Genomic DNA, 18989 nt, shown 5'->3' with positions numbered 1-18989 from the left:
AGGAATTATGTCAGGAAAAGTTACGTGGAAATTCCAACCACCTACTAGTTATGTGAACCTGGACAAATATAACCTTGAGCCAGACTTCTTCATCTTCAGAGTTCAACCAAAAGAGGGTTTGGGACTGGAAGATTTCTAAGATTTCTTCTAGCTCTTAATCTATGATCCTGTGAATACTACTTCCAACTTACTATCCCTATATCTTTGATCTTGAGCAGTTACTTCTCTCTGAATCTCAATTTCCTCTTCTGCAAAATGGGGATAATTATATATTCAGTACCTGCTTCACATAGTTGTAACAGAAGCATTTTGTAAATTTTAAATTGCTCTATAGATGTGTGTTATCATGATTAGTATTCATGTGTTTAGAGTTTAGATTCTGAATAAATGGTAGTCTTTGGACACATGAAAATGTCTATACTTTAGTATGAATTAATAATTAATTTGTGATTCTTATCATTGACTTCTAATTCAAAATCATCAAAGTTCCCACCAATTATGGAGACAGAAACAGGAGAAAAAGTCTTTGCTATATTCTGTTTTTGGGAAAGTGGTCCATGAAATGAAAAAAGTCATCCTCCATCTCTTTGATAAGCATTACCCTAGAATGTTCCTGAATATCTTGGACAAGAAGGAAGGAAAGAAAGAGTTAAAAGTACCAAGGCCATTGGAATTATCATTACCAGACATGCAATGCTTCCTTCCTCATTCAGCTCTGGTAAGCAGATGGAACCAAGAATAGAAGAAAGTGCCAGTTCTTGAAAGTGACTGACTTATTTTCTATTTTGTGACAGATGATCTTACTCATTTAGGCTTCCTTTACTGAGAAGAACTCTTCTTCTGAAATGGGAAGGAAGATTTTTCATTAGAAAGGAAGTTCATTTTGCAGGGAAAAAAAACAAGCATAATCCTACAGAGGAAAAGTGGATTTTTAATGAAACAAAGGACTTGTGATCATTCCTAAGAAACTCTGAAATAAAATTATCAAAATCACAAAACAATAAAAAGGTAAACGAGTATGATTAATCATAAGGGACTAAACAAGGATGAGCTGTTTGCATTCTACTATGGGGAGATGATATATATGTGTATATATATATGTTTATGTTTATATACATACATATATATATATATATATGGCATTTAGGAAATGCAGTAAATACAGTACTAGCCCTAGAGTTGGGAAGACTGCAATTCAAATCTGGCCTCAGATATTAATTCTGTGACTATGGGCAAATCATTTAATTTCTATCTGTCTCAGTTTCCTCATCTGTAAAATGGGAATAATAATAACATCTACCTCCTAGGATTGTTGTGAGGATCAAATGATATAATAATTGTAAAATTCTTAGAAGAGCGTCTGGTATATAGTAGCTGTTATAGAAATATTAATTATTATTATCATTGTCATTATTATTAATTCCTTCTGAACCCTATTATCATCAGGAATAATAGAGGGAATCCAATTATACAAAGATTTAGGAATGTTTCTGTTATCTTTTAATGATCTTAGAAGAAAGAAAAGGGAGGGAAACAGGAATACACAGCGAAAAAGGTCAGAGAGAAATGTTGGTAAAAATTATCTCAAGGTATTAGACCACACAAATAAAATTAGGGAGCTGACAACATTTGAAGTTTACTCTCACTGGAAATGATTGATATACACATATATTTGGGTACTGAAATACATTTCACTCAATAGGGAAAAAGGAAAGAAAAGAGTGATGTGAAAGGAAAGATTTAAAGGAAGGGTAAATTAAAGGAAGTGAAACAAACTTCTAATCAAAACATCTCTTAAAGAGAATAAAAAGATGACAATACAAACAAATTAGAGGAACAAAAAAAGGAATTATCTTTCATTTCTATGGTTAAGGAAAGAAGTCATGACTAAAAAAGTGATAGAAATGATCACAGAAGGTAAAATCGTCAATTTTGATTAAATCAAATTAAAATATATTTGCACAAACAAATCAATGTAGCTAAAATTTGAAGATAAGCAAGTAGATGAGGCAAAATTTTGCTGCAATTGTCTCTGATAAAGGTCTCATTTTTAAGACAGCTGATTCAAGTTTATAATAATAAGAATTATTCCCCAATTAATAGTCAAAGACTATGAACAAGTAGCATTCAGAGGATATGAATAGCCATATACAAAAGTTCTAAATCACTAAAAATTAGAGATCCACAAATTAAAATAATTCTGGGGTTCCATCTCATATCATCAGATTGGTAAAATTGACAAAAACAGAAAATGACAAATGCTGAGGAGTTATCAGAAAAATAGGTTAGTATCATTGTAAGCTGGTTGAGCCACTTTGTAAATCAATTTGGAACTATGCCCAAAAAGTTAAATTAGTTAAAATTAGTAAAATTAATAAAAGTTTAAAAAGTTAAAAGTTAAAATGCACATATACTTTGACCTAGTGATACTAATATTAGTTCTTCCCCCAAAAGACAAAAAGGAAAAAAAGAGAACTTATACATGCAAAATAATTCTAACAGCTTTTTATGGTAGTAAAGAAATAGAAACCAAAGGAGTTATTCATTCCCATTGTAGAATACCTGAGCTGATACAAGAAGGTATAGGAATACTATTGTGCTATAAGAAATTATGAAGAAGACAGTTTCAAAGAAAATTGGGAAGACTTGTATGAGCTGATGTAGAGTGAAATGAGCAGAATCAAGTGAATACTTTCTATGGGAACAATATTGTAAAGACAAACAACTTTGAAAACAAGCTCTGACCAAGGCAATGATCAAACCACAAAAGATTCATAACAAATCATGATATCCACCTTCTAAAAAGGGATGATAAACTCTGAGTGCAGATTGAGACTTTTTTTTGTACATAACCAAGATGGGAATTTGTTTTGTTTGACTACATATAGTTCTTACAAGGCTTTTGTTCTCATTTTCTCAGTGTGGGTTGAAGGGAGGGAGAAGAAAGATGGGAAGGAGAAAGGGCAAAATTTTGCTTATTAAAAGAATTTTTAATTTAAAAAAGTGACTACTGAAGCATGGGTGGAATTAGATCTCACTTGTCTAAGGGATGAAATTATACACCTTTCACATATTAACATATATAAGTTAAAAATAATATAATACTTCATTGGGTTGGATCTGTGTGTTTATTTATGTGGATACTGATACCATTGATGGAGCTCACCATACTTTCAAATATTCTCATTTTGTTTTATTCTACTCAGTATCTTGTCTTCATTATTCCATAAATTTCTTCCCATGAAATGATATCTATTTGTTATTCCTTTTAATATTTCTGAGGTGCCTCCCCCAATCTTTAGCAGAAATGGGAGAATCAAGTCCATCATGTAAAATGTTGTCTATATTGCCAGATTTTTTCAATGTTTTGATCAATTTTGCTAGATTTTTTTCTCTTCTATTTTTAAAAAATAATTTGTCATAAGGGATAGTTCTTTGGGAAAAGATAAGACAGAGGATACAAGAGAAAATCTATGCATTGTAAAAAAAAGATATCAGTAAAAGTTGACTAAACTTATTTTGGGGGTGTCAATGTAGTAGTAAAGTTGTTTACTTGAGATCTCAAATGCTCTTACTCCTCACTTCACACTTTTAAAAAACCCCTCATTCCTTCTGTATTCAGCTCAAACATTATCTTCTTCACCTCTTTCCCAGGTGTCCCAACTGCTGGTGCCTTCTTTTCAAGTACATCTTCTATCTTCTCTACACAGATCATGTACTTAAATATTTATTTGCTTACAGACCCTCCCATTGAAGTGTAAGCTCCTTGAGGGAAGGGGCAGTTTTCACTGTTTTCTTTTCATTCTCAAAGTTTATTCCCTCAGTGTCTGGCATAAAATTAGCATTTAATAAATGCTGATTGGTTGTCTCTTCTCTGTACACACCCAACTTAGATCCTTTTCTGATCCTGCATTGGACCATAAATGTAGGGCTAGAAAGGTAATCTAATCTAACTCATTTTACCCATGAACAAATTGAAACCCAAGAAAGATAAGTGACTTGACCAACATCAAACATTAATAAGCATCAAAGATAGTATTTGACTCCATATCCTCTGACTGCAGAGTTAAAGTTCTTTCTGCTGTACCATACTACTTCAATTGTATGTGTGTGTTTATGCCATTTCTGATGAGTAAATCATCACTGGTGATATATTATAGACTACATTTTTCATAAGTCTTTCCATTGCCCTTTTTGGTTATTTATACTTTTGATTCTTCTGAAGGTAGTAATTCCATGATTTGCAATTTTGGGCATCATCAAGAAAATATTAACAGGAAACGAGTGAGCTTTTGAAGTGACAAACATTTCAGGACCACTGAAACTATTGTACAATAACAGGATTAGTTGCTGGATAGACCCTTTGATATCATCATATTGTCTGTCCATAACCTTTATTTTATATATGGGTCTTTAATAGATATGATCTTTAATGGACAGAGCCAGGACATGAACCCAATTCTCTTGACTACACATTTAAGGCTTTTTCCACTTTATCAGTGATCCAACTTATTGGCCATATGTCATGTCTGTTCAACCTCTAAAAGCTAGTTGTATTGCAACTGATACTAATTACTTAATGATATGTTTTATTCTAAGCTATATATGTTTTTCATTCACTTTGATTTCCAGTTTGGATGGTTAAGCCAACATCTTCTTTTTTGCATTATTATGTATTTTATTGTGGCTTTGTAGTACTGGGAGCTCAATGTAATTAGTATCTTATCATCTATAAATGCTTGGAGGACCACACTATCTATAGATGATTACTCTTTTTGTTTGGACTATGTACACAACATATACCATTATCTTAGAATCATTCATTAGAATCTTCAAAGATCATTGAGATTAAAGGTGGAAGGGACCTTAGAAATCTAATCCAATCCCTTCAATTTAGGAATGAAGGAACAAAGACTATGACTTCCTTTCCCGTAAAAATCTTCCCCTCTTCCTAACTTCCCTATTTCTGTTGAGAATACCACAATCTTGCCAGTCAGGAAGATTCACAACTTGAGTCATTTTCAGCTCTTTTCTCTTCCTCAGTCTTTGCATTCAACTCATTGGCAAGTGTTATCAATTCTATCTGGACAATACATTCCCTTCCCTCCACTCAAATGGCCAACTATCCTAGTTCAGAGCATCTTATCTTGACTATTTCAGTAGCCTCCTAATTAGTCTTCCTGTCTCCAATCTCTCTCCTCTCTATATCCATTATGATTATCGCTTTCAAATGGATATTCCTAAAACATATTTACTTCCTTGCCCAAAGAGTAATGGTGGTTCCTGATTCTACAATCTACTTTTCCAGGCTTATGTCTATTGCTCTCTATGATGTACTCTATATTCTAGCCATATCCTTCCTCTTATTGTTTCCCATACATGATATTTCATTTTCTATCTACTTTTTATCCCATTTCTGGAATGTAGTCCCCTTTTATCTCCATCTAACAGAATCCCTAGATTCAAATCTTATCCTTGGTGCTGCTACCTACAGGAAGCCTATCCTAATCAGCCCATTTGCTAGAGCATTCTTCTCAACCCAACCCATTCCCATTTCTTTTTTAAATATGTATTCCCCCCCATTTATGTGTTAAAATCATTTTTAAATTTTTTTAAGTTTTGATTTCCAAATTCTTTTCCTCCCTCTCTTTTTCCCTCATTGAGAAGTTAAGTGATTCAATACACTTAAATGTACACACAGAATTATATATTTATCTGTTTACATGTTATTTCACTGAACAGTTTGGAAGGCAAAGACTTTCGTCTTGCTGGGGTTTTGGGTTTTGGATTTGGGTTTTTTTGGATCTTTCTGTCTCCTATGTCTAGTGCAGTGTCTGACATGTGATAGTAGTAATAATAAATAATTATAGTAATAGTAACTAGTAGAAATAAATGCTTATGAAATTTAACTAATTAAGTTGTTGAAGGTTACAGAAGTAATGAATAATAGAACAAGGATTCAAAATCAAGTCTTCTGATTCTAAATCCAAGACAATTTCCATTTCACCTCACTTAATATTTTAATAATTCTTATTGGACTGTTAAACAAAATTAGCTCCACAGTTCCACTTGTTATAGTAATAACTATAGCAAATAAATATGTAAATGCATGATCTGTGTAGAGAAGATGGAAGATATACTTGAAAAGAAGGCACTAGCAGCTGGGACACCTGGGAAAGAGGTGAAGAAGATAATGTCTGAACTGAGTCCAGAAGGAATCAGGGATTCTTAAAAGTGAGAAGTGAGGAGTAATGTTAATTAATTTTAACACATTCTAAGTATGTCAATGGACCTACAATTTCATCAATATAGATATTCTCTCCACTAAAAAGATCTTAACCCTTCTTCACCTTCTTAAGATAGGAAATTCTTGTCTCCGTCCTTTCACAAATACACCCAATATGCTGGAAACCTTACTTGAAGTCTTTTATATCTATTGGGTAGTAGTGTAGTACTAAGGAAGTATGTGGAAGCATTAGAGTTGCTCCTGATTCTGGTCACATGACTCCTCCCATCCTAACCCCATTTACCATTAAACTGCCTATTTTCTACTGAGTCTCTGAACTTTTCTCTCCTATTGCTAAGCCTCTCATTCATATATAAGAAGCAGTCTGTTCAGATAGAAGCATCTTCTTCGAGGTGCATCTCCTCCTCACTTCATCTTCCCTCCCCTTCCCAAATCAGACATTTATAAATTGGGTCCAGCTGCCATTCTACTCCAAGCCCAGTACTTGGTGAGTGAGTGTTGGAGCCTGGGTAGCCTGAGGGAAAAGAGATACCTGTTTCTGACTTCTCTAGCCCATGAGGATTGAAATCAGGATATGTCGCAAATGTTTGACGCTATCTCTCTGGGGGAAAATTAAGTTTAATCTTCATTTTTGATAATTTTCCATCACTTTTTTGGGTCTGGACAATCAGCAAAACAATAAATCAAGTCCTGATTTGCATACTTTGCAGATGTCTGAGGTTTAGATGCTCACATTGAAGTGAGCCAGTTTAAACTGGCAAAAGGACACCTGTAATGTCCAGAATAACTCCCTGGAGGACCTCAGGATCAGCCTGAGTCCTTGGTCTTAGTGGAGGCGTAAAGGAGGCAGGGACGCCACGTGGCTGGTCAAAGATGGAGTCTGGAATCTTGGCGTCTTCTCTTGTGTCCGGAGCTGAGGTCTGGGGCTGAGAGAGAATCTTCTGTGTCTGAGACTTCCTTTAAATACTCCAGTACGATTACATCATTACATCACACTGAGCATGTGCAACTGTAGCCATTACTGTGCATGTGCTAACTACAGTAGCATACATCACCACAGCACATTAAGTATATGTGCTTAACTAGAGTGATTATATCATCGGCTAGAGAATCAATATCTCATCAATCATACTGAGTCTTAAGTACACCTTTTCAGAGTTCTGGCCCTCTACAGACACCCATGATCAAAGCCCAGAGTACTGGCAATCACACACTTCCTACTGATGAACAGACACCATTCCCTCCAGGTGCATGACTTCAATTTGGTATTTCCTAAATTTTCCAGAGGCAAAGCCCAATTAGCTCCAGAATAGTTACCCCAGTCTGAGCCTGTGGTTGTTTAAATCACACACACACACACATAACACACACCCCACAATTTCTTAAATGCAATTGGGCCCTTTCTCCTGTTGAATTCTGGGTCCAACTCACAGGTCCTATGCACTGTTATGTTAATTAATTAGACTAGTCTTATAATGACATTTTATAATCTGTACAATATGTATTATTCATCCATTTACTTTTTCTTATATTGATAGGCAAGGCTGTTTGGAGTAATAATTGATTTCATTGAACAGGTCCAGATTAATTAAAAGATATAGAGTATAAAAGGCCCTAGTGGTGTAACAGTAAAGGAAAGAAACAGCCTCAAAAGCTTTCCTTTAACAGAGTCTCTTGTGCAAGTAGCACCCAAGGCAGCCCATCAACTCACACTTTTATTCCAAAGTTACCTGTTAATGTGAGTACATATCCCTTTACAACCATAGCTCCACAAGAGCCCAGCCAAAAGACTGTTTAAAGCAAAGGCATTTAGTGAAATAACAATTAAGAAAAGTAGTTATAAAACATAAACTAGGGATAAGCTCTTCCATAAATAAGTACCTATTGGTGGGAAGAGTGAACAACATAAGGAACATCTGTGGAAAAGCACACACCCATAACCAGGATACAGGGGCAGAGGGGAAATTCCTATCTTCAGCTGCCAATAATAATGCCAGCACTTGGTGATATAATCTACCAATTTCTGCCTCCCATTAATAGTGTGTGGTCTCTCCAAGGAGCATGGGAATGGCAAGTTGTGTTTGCTTGTGTTGTTCTGTGTTGGTTATGTGTAGCTATTCCTTACCATTGTTGCTTTTCTCTGTTTCTTAGCTTTTGCCTTCAGCTGGAAGTCAAACCAAGAGAGAAGGAATGGCTTCTGCCATTGCTCTTTTAGCTTAAAGGTTGATTTTTTCCTACTACAACTCCTTTAGAAAAGACAAAATACTCACACTCATGCAAAGAGGATTCTGTCTGTTTCTTGAAGCCTTGGCTTTGATGATTGTTTCCTTTCTAGAAGGAAAGTCCTCATTCCCGACCCCAAACTCTTAGGAACAAAGATCAAGGGACCTAGCAATCTAATACCTTTAGGCTGAACTTTATATTTGAAGCTCAATTTCTTGTTCATCAAGAGCAACACAACATCTCTATCAGGATTCTGTTTGACCAGAATAGAAAATTGATATAATTTCTTGCTTGACTTCCATTTGCTAAACTACCCCCAATCAGCAGGAATTCTTAACTTTTTTTGTACAATGGACCCTTTTGATTACTTAGCTGAGCCCACAGAATAATGTTCTTCTCAGAATAATACTTTTTAATTCACAAAATAAAACACAAAGGCTTGGAAAAGAAATAATTCTATTGAATGTGGTTATAAAAATTAAGCTCACAGACCCCAGATTGAATTCCTTTCAGCAAATTGTCAGGAGCTATCTATATTAGGAACACAGTTCCTAACCCCCCCAAATGTTTTTTGGTTCTCATGACAATATGTTTAAGCTGGCAGCGTTTATGTATACAGAAGTCCAGCATCAACCTGTCTTTATGTGTATTTTAAAACCATATTCTTTGATAAATATCTAGCACTGGTAGAGAGTAATGCATATTATGTTGGCAGGCAAGAGGGACTCCTAGATGCCCCACTTTGCTTTGTGGGCATGATTTGATCTATTCTTTCCCAATCGGGCTCTCAACTCTTCCTCTGAGTAAAGCTTGGTTTTTCTTTTAAAACTCCAACAGGGACAAAATGGGAGGTGAAACTATCAAGATCACTCCTTTGTTCAAACCTGTCCAAGCTTGTCACAATCTCTCCCACTCAAAACTGCTGGCACATTTTTTTTACTTTGGAAGTTATGAAAGTCAATCAATTCTCTCACTATAGCTCTGAGTCTCCAACCAAGGAGACTGCTTGATAAATATATGCTGCAACTGTAGAATCCATTTATCTTTTTTCTCTTATACCTGCATTCATACTGTCTTTTTCTAGAGTAAGAAAATTCCTGGAGCAGTAACACAATGGTTAACAACATTTATCCTATTAAAAAAAAAAAAAGTCAGTAACAATGAAAAAGAAATTGAAAGTAACTCTTTTGTAATACAGTTTCTGGGAAAAGACTCCACTTCTCATATTATTTATTTATGTCCAACAGTTTTTTTTTAATCCTACAATCTCTTCCTCCTTCCTACTAGCCTATATCTATTGGGAAGGCAAACAACATGATATCAATTAAACATATGAAATCTCACAAAACATACTTTTGTATTAATCATATTTTTAAAAAATGAGAAAATTTTACTTCGATTTTAAGAGTTGTTTTAATTTGTATCTCTCTAATAAAAAGTGATTTAGATATTCTTTTCCAGTGCTACCCTCTCTTTATCCTCCCTATTTCCTAACAAGACTTTATGCCTCCCTGTCAGGAGTTCTAACCTTATTTCCCAATCCCTATAATAAACCTCTTTTATCAATCTAAAAAAAAAGTGATTTAGAGGGGCATCTAGGTGGTGCAATGGATAGAGCACCAGCTCTGAAGTTAGGAGGACCTGAATTCAATCTGGCCTCAGACACTTAACACTTTCTAGCAGTGTGACACTGGGCAAGTCACTTAACCCCAATTGCTTCAGGGGGAAAAAGTGATTTAGAGCATTTTTTCATGTAACTATATATGTAACTTTCATGTAACTTTGACTTCTGAAAATTGCCTGTTTATATTATTTGACAATTTATCAATTTGGAATGGCTCCCATTTTTATAAATTTGATTAAATTATGTACCCAGTACATACACACACACACACACACACACACACACACACTCACACGAGAAATTAGGCCTTTATCAGAAAAAACTTGCTATAAAAATCTTTGCTATTACTTCATTGTCTATGATACTTTTTAGCAAAATGTAGTTTCCCTAATTATCTCTTTTTAATTAGATCTATATTTTATTTTTGCTTTGTCTGAGATCATATTTCCTACTCCTGCCTTTTTTACTTCAGTTTAATGAAGTATAATAGATTCTGTTCTAACCCTTTATTTTATTTCTATGTGTCTTTCTGTTACAATAAACAGCATATTGCTGGATTCTGGTTTCTAATCTGTTCTGCTTCCTTTTTAATGGGTGAATTCATCTCATTCACATTCACAATTAGAATTATATATATATATTTTCTTCCATCCTATTTCTTCTGTTTCTCTCCCTTTTCCTTTCTTCCTTACTCCTTTCTTCCTTTCCTTTTCCATCTCTCTCCCTCCCTCTGTCCTTCTGTCTCTCTCTCTCTTTCTCTCTCTCTCTCTCTCTCTCTCTCTGTCTCTCTCTTCTCTCTTCTCTCTTCCCTCTCTCTTTCATCTCTGTCCCTCCTCAAAAGTATATTTTGCTTCTAATCACAGTCTCATTTAATCTATTCCTTTTTATCATTTCCCCCTTTTTCTTATTGCCTTCCCCTCCAATTGCCCTATTAGATAAGTTACATTTCCATAAATAACTAAATAAGTATGTGTATGTACATGTATATATATATATGAATTCTTCAATGAATTTTTGTACCTTTTTTCCCCATTTTGGCCAATACTGTTTTTTAAAACATTCTTTTCTTCATTTAATTTTTGTACCTTCTTTTCTATTTGACCTATTCTACTTTATAAGATTTTTTCTTCAGTGAATTTTTGTGTTTTTACCATTAGATCAGTTTTGTTTTGTAAAATGTTATTTTCTTCAATATTTTTTGTGCCTCTTTTACCAAGCTGTTAATTTTCTTTTCATAATTTTTTTTTACACAGCTCTCATTTCTTTCACCCATTTCCCCTGTACCACTGTTATCACTTTCTTTAACTCTTCCAGAACTTCTTGTTGGGCTTGGGTCCAAGAAACATTTTTCTTTGAGGCTTTTTTGTTAGCTATTTCACATTATTATCTCCTTCTATATTTATATCTTATTCTTTCCTGCCACCACAGTAGCTTTTTATTATCATTTTCTTTTTTTGTTATTTGCTCATTTTTTCTGATATATTCCTTGACTTTGAACTTTATGTTAAAGTTGAGCTCTGCTCATGTACTACTGTTTTCAGAGCTAGTTCTGGGAGTCTGCAAGTTTTGGGTATTTTCCATGATGGTGTGATTCAAGGAGAGTTGCAGTCATTGCTCTCTTGACCTGTGCTCTCTTCTGCTAGAAGAAGGTCCTGGTGAAGGAAAAAATTACTAAATATGCTCAGAGAACATAAGGGAAAGTATGAAAATATCCCCTCTCACAAAACTGGTGGACATTATTCCCAGACATTTCTCTACTGAGAAAAGCCAACATATAGGTATAGAGCCATTTAGTTATTTTGACTAAAGGAGCCATGGTAAAGATCCCCATATAGGTCTGACCACATCCCTTATATTCAGTTCCCTACCTTGATTTAGAACAAGAACTCTTATTGCTTGAAGTACAGCATTATGATTTTTAATAATGAAGAGAGAGAACATTCCTAGAAGTGAGGAGCCTCATCCATCCAATGGGGAAGAATGATTTTATCTAAGTACAAAGTATAATAGCTGATAACTATAAAAACTCTTTACAAAGCACTTTAATACATTTTTCCATTTCAGCCTTACAACTTTCCCAGGTAGATATTGCTATCCCCATTTGGTTCAAAGGGATTACTTATTTGCCCATGGTGAGGTTTGAAGCCAGGTTTCTTTAGTCCCCAAGATTTGCACTTTCCCCACTATGCTTTGTAGTCTCCAAAAATAAGACAATAGTGGAGTTTACACAGTAAAAATAAGAATCAACCTGGGGAGTACAAATAAGAATATGATATGGGAAAATCCACCTACCTATCATATTTTCTAAAAACCTAGTTACATCATTCCCATAGCACAATGTTCAGTTCTTATCCTCACATCTGTTGGGAAATATGAAATGCCAGAGTACTTTCAAGGAGGAAAGTAAAAGGATGAACACCAAGATCTATAGGAGTCATCTAGAACCAGGTCTGAGGTCACTTAGGGTTGAGACATAGGGATAGGAACCCAGGACCATGAAACAAAGTAGGGTGGTAGCAACTAATCAATCACTATGAGTATATAGTCAGTCATTCAAACTTAGAGTCAACAGAGTTAATAGAGTCAAGACAAACTATAATCTATAAACTGAAGCATGTCAAAGCAAAGTAGTGGATAGCCAAGAAAATCCAAAACTGCTATAATGTCATGGTATGAGGAGTAGGGGTTGATAGGTTTGATCTGATTCAATGATCAACATCAACAGAATATGTGCTCTTGGAAGTCAGGCTCTGTTTTTCATTTGAATTTTGTATCCTTTTGTATCCCTGGGACCTTGCACATAGTAGGTGATTAATAAATGTAGGTTGGATTGAATTAGAAAGCAAGAATGAAGAGCACATACAAAATTGGCTAAAGTTTCACACTTTATCCAAAACACCAAGACCTAAAAGTAAAGGTATCTGAGGGTAAAGAAGCCCAGTAAGTTTCATAAGGATCTTTGAAACTGGAGTTTGTATCCTTATCTGTACAATGAAGGAGATAAAATAGATTATCTCAAAAGCTCTCCTACTCTAATTCTTTATTCCTATGCTTAATTTCCATAGTGCCTTCCACTATCAACTTATGCTTTTCTTTACAATGTGACTTCATTACTTAGGAAGTTGTCTGGGAAGCAACTTGAGGGTGAGTCTTTTACTGGCAATTGTTTAGAGAATGGAAGTTAGCCCTTCTTTTTGCTTCATGAAAAAAAAAGAGCAAGAAAGATGTCAGAAATTACATATAATGGACATTTGCAAACAATAGGAAGATTTTCTGACACATGATGATATCAAACATTATTTTAAGTAAAAAGTACTGAAGGAGTTGGAATATTCTTTTTTGAAGGTCTTTAAAGGAATTTAAAGAAATTTTCACGTAGCATCCCTTCTGGGATAGTCCCTCTCTTGCATTACCATTAGTAAATTGACTGTCCCAAAAGCAGTTGCCACTTTGAAGTTCAAGGATTATTCTGTAGGATCCCTCCTTTTCTGAAATTATATCTCATGAACTTCCCATGGGGGAAGTGGAGTTTCCTCTTAACATTAGCCAGTAGTTACAAATTAGAAGCATTTTCTAATATGGTGTAATAAGAATAATAGTTTTAGAACATTCTCCTATAAATCTGGAGCACATTCTTCCACAGATACACATCACATATAAAAGCGAGCACAAATTTAGAGTATATATATATATATATATATATATATATATATACATATGTGTGTGTGTGTGTGTGTGTGTGTGTAGGGAACACATACGACAAAGGCAGCTAATATTTTTGGGATCTGTAGGACCTCAATCTTCTTTTTCTCCTCATGGAGATTTTTACAGATGCCCTTTGGTTACATTTCTGTCCAGATCTCTCAGTTGAAGTCCTAAGGCCTTTCCTCTCTACATCTGAGTTCTTAATGGTCAGGGCTATTCTTTTCAAGTCTGTAACTAGCACTGTTTGAATAATGCCTCTCTCTGTTTGGAGACTATGTGTGAGTGTATACATACATACATATACATATACGTATATCCGTATATATGTATAAATATATGTGTATGTGTATTATAAGTGTATATGTATATATGTATAAATAGATATATAAATAGATACAGATAGATATCTATATCTATGTGATCCCTGATAAAATCCTGTCTCCTCATGGGTAAAAAGCTCCACTTTTAAGTATCCTTTCCCCTAGTGGAAAGGAGACAGAAAAGAAAATCTCTTTCTCCTCCCTCTACCCAACCATTTTAATTTAATTGAGAAATTTGTTCATATTTCATAAAAAGATGATGAGAGCTGGCAGAATTTTTATAGCTAATTACTTTAAGACCTCATTATCTTTATTATCTGCCCTTTCCTATCTGTTATTATATGAGTATAGTTGATGTAATCACAAATGGTAAAAAAAAAAAGTGAAGAAAGAAATTGATCAAATACCAACTATTTCCCTTTGGTCACCTTAATGGAGTATCTAATTAACAGTTCTTCTTGGATGCAGTGCTAGATCAGGGAACCTTTTGAGATCTCTTTCAACTCAAAAAGGATTCTCTATTATTAGGACACATCAAAATATAACATTATTTGGCCATAGTAGACTCCTGTAGTACCATAAAGGAGGAGATGAATTGAAAGTATAGAGTAGCCTATGAGACAAAAGGACCAAGTGCAAAAAAGTCTTTAAAAATAATCACAATCACAATCCAGAGAATGAATTCCCACTATTCTGGGAAGGACCACCTTTAAGACACAAAGATAGAATCATCACTTGCAGCTTGAATAGGGAGTCAGGACAATGAGTTCTAATCCTACTTCAGACACTTCCTACCTATGTGATACTGTGCAAATCATTCACTCTTTTTCAGCTTCAGTTTCTTACCTGTAAATGGGTAAATGGGTAAAAATAATCTACCTCACTAGGTTATTTTCAAGATCAAATGAGGTTACATATGTAAAATACTTTGCAAATCTTAAAGTACTATATAGATGCTGACTGTTATTATTAGTAAAACCAGACACATATGTACAATAAACATTTTAGAAGTCATTCTCCCTTGGGATCTATCAAACAGAGGATGCAGAGTATGGGTTTTTTTCAGTTGTTATATTCTGAACATTCTATCCCTTGAGTATTTTGATATACAAAGTATTTTCCTTCATCTTACTTTGTTGGAATTTCTCATTTATCTCTTTATCTTCCTTACTCACAATGCCATTTGAAGGTTTTAAGTGCTTTGGGATAAATTCAGATATGATACAGAAGAGGTATTATCATGCTTCTTTTGTTTATGAAGAAACTGATGTCTGGAAAGGGTAAGTAAATGTCAGAGCCAAGAGTAGAACTCAGGTTTTCTGATTCCTCAGACAATAATCATTCTAAGTTGGGTCTGACAGTAAACCTGAAGTTCATCTCATAATGCAACATGCCATCAGAAAGTAAAATGGCTGCCTCCAACATTTCCATATAGATATGTCATTTATAATTTTAAATAAATTTCAGTGAATTTGCTCCAAAGATAGATGAAAGGAAGATCTTAAGACCTCTAAGATATCATATTGTCATTGATTTAGAGCTGTAATGAAGTTTTGAGATCACCTAGTGTAGCACCTTATTTTAGAGGTTAGAAAATTGTATAGTTTGAAGTTATTTGCCCAGGTCACATAGGTATTGCTTCATAGCTGCTGGGGAGAACTTTAAAAATCTTCCAAAATCTTGCCTGGTGTTTGCCTTGGCCCCTCCAACCCTTTTACTTTGTATTATATTTATTTAGTAGAGGTTGTCCTTGTTCTACTCCATAATAGCTCCTAATGGACTTTGTTGGTATTCATTTTTGTGTTTCCAGTTCCCAAGGCAGGCACATAGTGTCTAGCATACAGTAAGTGGATTATTGAATTTAAATGAATGTAGTCCAAGACAGTGGTTCATTTGGGATTGTTAAATTTTGAGCTTGAAGGAACTTTAGAAATAAAGTCCTACTTGCTTCATTTTACAGATGAAGAACTTGGAACCCAGAAAGAAAAAGAAATTCCACAAAAGTCACACCTGTAGGATGTAGATCTAGGAGATAAAGCCAAGTCCTCCAACTCCAGATCTTTTGCACTGTATAAAATTGACTCCTTTCACATATTATAGTTAGCTTTACTGGGTAAATTGCCCTGGATTATACTCCCAGCTCTTTTGGTCTACAGAATATCGTGTTCTAAGACTTATGGTCCTTCAATATATTAGCTGCTAGGTCTTATGTACTCCTTATTGTAGGGCTAGGATATTTAAATTATTGTTTTGTTTTTCTTGCTGCTTTCAATATTTTCTCTTTAACCTGGGAGCTTAGAAACTTAGCTATGGTATTACTGTACATTTTCTTCATGTACATTTTCTCTTTCAGGGAATTAGTGATTTTGTTTGTTTTTTTCTATTTCTGCTTTTCCTTCTGGGTCTAGAACTTCAGGGCATTTTCCTTGCAATTTCTTGTAATAGTGTATCAAGATTCTTTTTTATCATAATTTTCAGGTGGTCCTACTACTCTCATTATTTCTCCTCCAACTCTTCTTCAAATCAGTTGTTCTTCTGATGTTTCACATTCGCTTCTATTTTTCCATTCTTTTAATTTTGTTTTATTATTCCTTGATGTCTTAGAATGTTACTAGATTCCTTTTGTCCAATTCTAGTTTTCAAGGAACGATTTTCTTCCTTATGTTTTTTAGTTTCTTTTTCAAGTTGGTTGATTAGATTATAGGTTAGGAGTGACTGCCCATAGCATGTTACAAAAGTAATTGCAGTTTTGTCTAGAGGAATTCTTTAATGATGTGAGAACTGATTGCACAGTCAGCAAATGCCTGAAGTCTCCTCAAAAACCTATTCTGGCTTGTGTCCATTTAATCCTCCCAGCTGCATAACCTTTCATCCCTCTTAGAAGGATGCAGGGATCGCTCTCCTTCCTGGTTTCCTAAGACTAAGACATTTTGACCCCAGGACACCTTGTCTATCTACCACTAGTCCTGTGGTTAGGGTTTGCTTGTGAGAAAACGGAGTGAAGTGGTGTGGGGACTACCCAGTAACGTGGCGGGTAACCATGACTATGCTCTGGGACTGGCGCGAAAGGTAGTGAGGGCGACTCCGAGGCAGTAACAGAGGTAACCATTCCAACCTGCGCAGAGCTCCGGGAAAGAGCTCAGAAGGACTACAGGAAAGCTCAACTCTTTCCCTGTTTTGCGCATCCCTCTGGAACTGTGGCTCCCACCTGCGCTCTTTGGGATAGCGGCAGAGTTTGAAAGTGGCAGTTTTGAGTTAAATGAAATGAACTAAATGGACTACAGGAAAATTTGGGTTTGGAGTAGCACTATTGGAGAGAGGATTAAATATGCGAAGATGAGCATGTGAAGAGTGGTGTACGATTTTGAAAGTGAATGGACACAACTGGATCTTTGGGTGAGAGGGAAATTTTCCATCTAGCTAATTGAATTAAGGTGATAATGAACAGCTATCGTGTGCAGAGCACTGTATTCGTGCAGGGCAGTTTCAAACTGGAAGGAACATCTGCACAAGAGGGAGCGGACCCTGGATGAATGTGTGTGATGGGTTTTGCTTGCTTGTTTATCTAGCCCGAGGATCACCCCCACACACATTCATACACATACACACACCCTGAAAGCGGCTTTAAATTTAATCCTAAAATAGAAAACGAAAGGAGTTTGAATACATTCAATACAAAGGCTAGTCTGCTGAGAAGTTGGGGGAGGGATGGGTGGCACTGAGCTACGGAGGCGGGAAGGAGGAGTGAAAGGGGCTAGTTTCCGTCCTAACTGCTCCAAATCAATGTCACGGGGCACAAGACAGGCAGCCACTACAGCTACCCTTACTCATTGATCTAAACTGATACGAAAAAACTGAACCCAAAGGTCAAGCTAACATTCACAGTTCCATACCTGAACGCAGGTTGTAGTTGCAACTTGAAGAGAGGATGCGGCAGTTACGTGGTAAGTGCGGGCGTGGGACAAAACTGACCAAGGCAAAGTGGATTATTTTCTAATTTGTAGGTCTCACACCCTAGTCCCAGATTGTAGCCAGAGATGCCCAGGTGTGTGTGTGTGTGTGTGTGTGTGTGTGTGTGTCCATTTGTCTCTCCGTCTGTTTAAAATCATAGCATAGTGTATCACAACAGTATTTTCACCTTTTTTGTTGTTTGCTTGATTTTTTTCTCATTTTTTTTCTTTTTGATCTGATTTTTCTTGTGCAACATGAGAAATGTGGAAATATACAAAGAAGAGTTGCACATATTTAGCCCATACTGCATTCGTTGCTATCTAGGGGAAAGGATGGGAAAGAAGAGAGGGAGAAAAATTGGAACACAAGGTTTTGCAGGATTGAATGGTGAAAACTATTTTTGCCTCTATTTTGAAAATAAAAAGCTATTAACGGAGAGAAAAGTTTCAAAGGGAAAAAAAATAGCCAGAAGAATAGCAGAAAATGCAGTGGTCTTCGAATCTATCTCTTTCATTTTACAAATGAGGAATTGAATCAGAGAGATGACTTGTCCAGGTTCACATAGTCTAGTTCATGCCCGAATTCAAACCTAGATCTCCCAGCTCCAAGTCCAGCATGGTCAAAATACACCACACTTCCACAATGAATATAAAAATTGTGGGAGTCCAGATTTCCCCAAACGACCTTTCGATATTTAGTCCCCTTCCCATGGCTGTGAGCCAAGAACAGGCTTTTGCAAAGTCATTTCAATAGGGCAACTAGTTTTAAAGAATTTCACAGGATGATTCCTCCAGCGGGAAAATCCTATAGCTGAGAGTCGTAGGGAGTGAGGAGCAAAGCTGGACCACGTTAGTCCTAGTATTCGAAATTGCTAGCTTCGGCTAATCTCCAGTTCTTAGAAGCCTCCGAACTTTAGGGT

General features: G+C 35.6%; 1 protein-coding gene across 2 annotated transcripts in view; it reads left to right on the top strand.

Annotated features, from left to right (window-relative positions):
• The window catches only part of CIITA (class II major histocompatibility complex transactivator), a 78539-nt gene that overhangs the window by 7196 nt on the left and 52354 nt on the right, over nt 1-18989 (top strand). Inside the window, exon 1 of one of the 2 annotated variants that reach the window (XM_023497584.2) lies at nt 17858-18063. The exons of the other annotated variant lie outside the window; for it this stretch is intronic. Coding sequence (XP_023353352.1) covers nt 18048-18063 — 16 coding nt within the window. The 5' untranslated portion in view covers nt 17858-18047. Of the gene's footprint in view, nt 1-17857; nt 18064-18989 lie in introns of those variants that run through there. 2 annotated transcript variants of the gene reach the window in all.

This window comes from Sarcophilus harrisii, chromosome 1 (assembly GCF_902635505.1).
Source record: "Sarcophilus harrisii chromosome 1, mSarHar1.11, whole genome shotgun sequence".
Lineage (NCBI taxonomy): Eukaryota > Metazoa > Chordata > Mammalia > Dasyuromorphia > Dasyuridae > Sarcophilus > Sarcophilus harrisii.
Note: the sequence above shows the minus strand (reverse complement) of the source record. Positions and strands in the feature narration are given on the sequence as shown.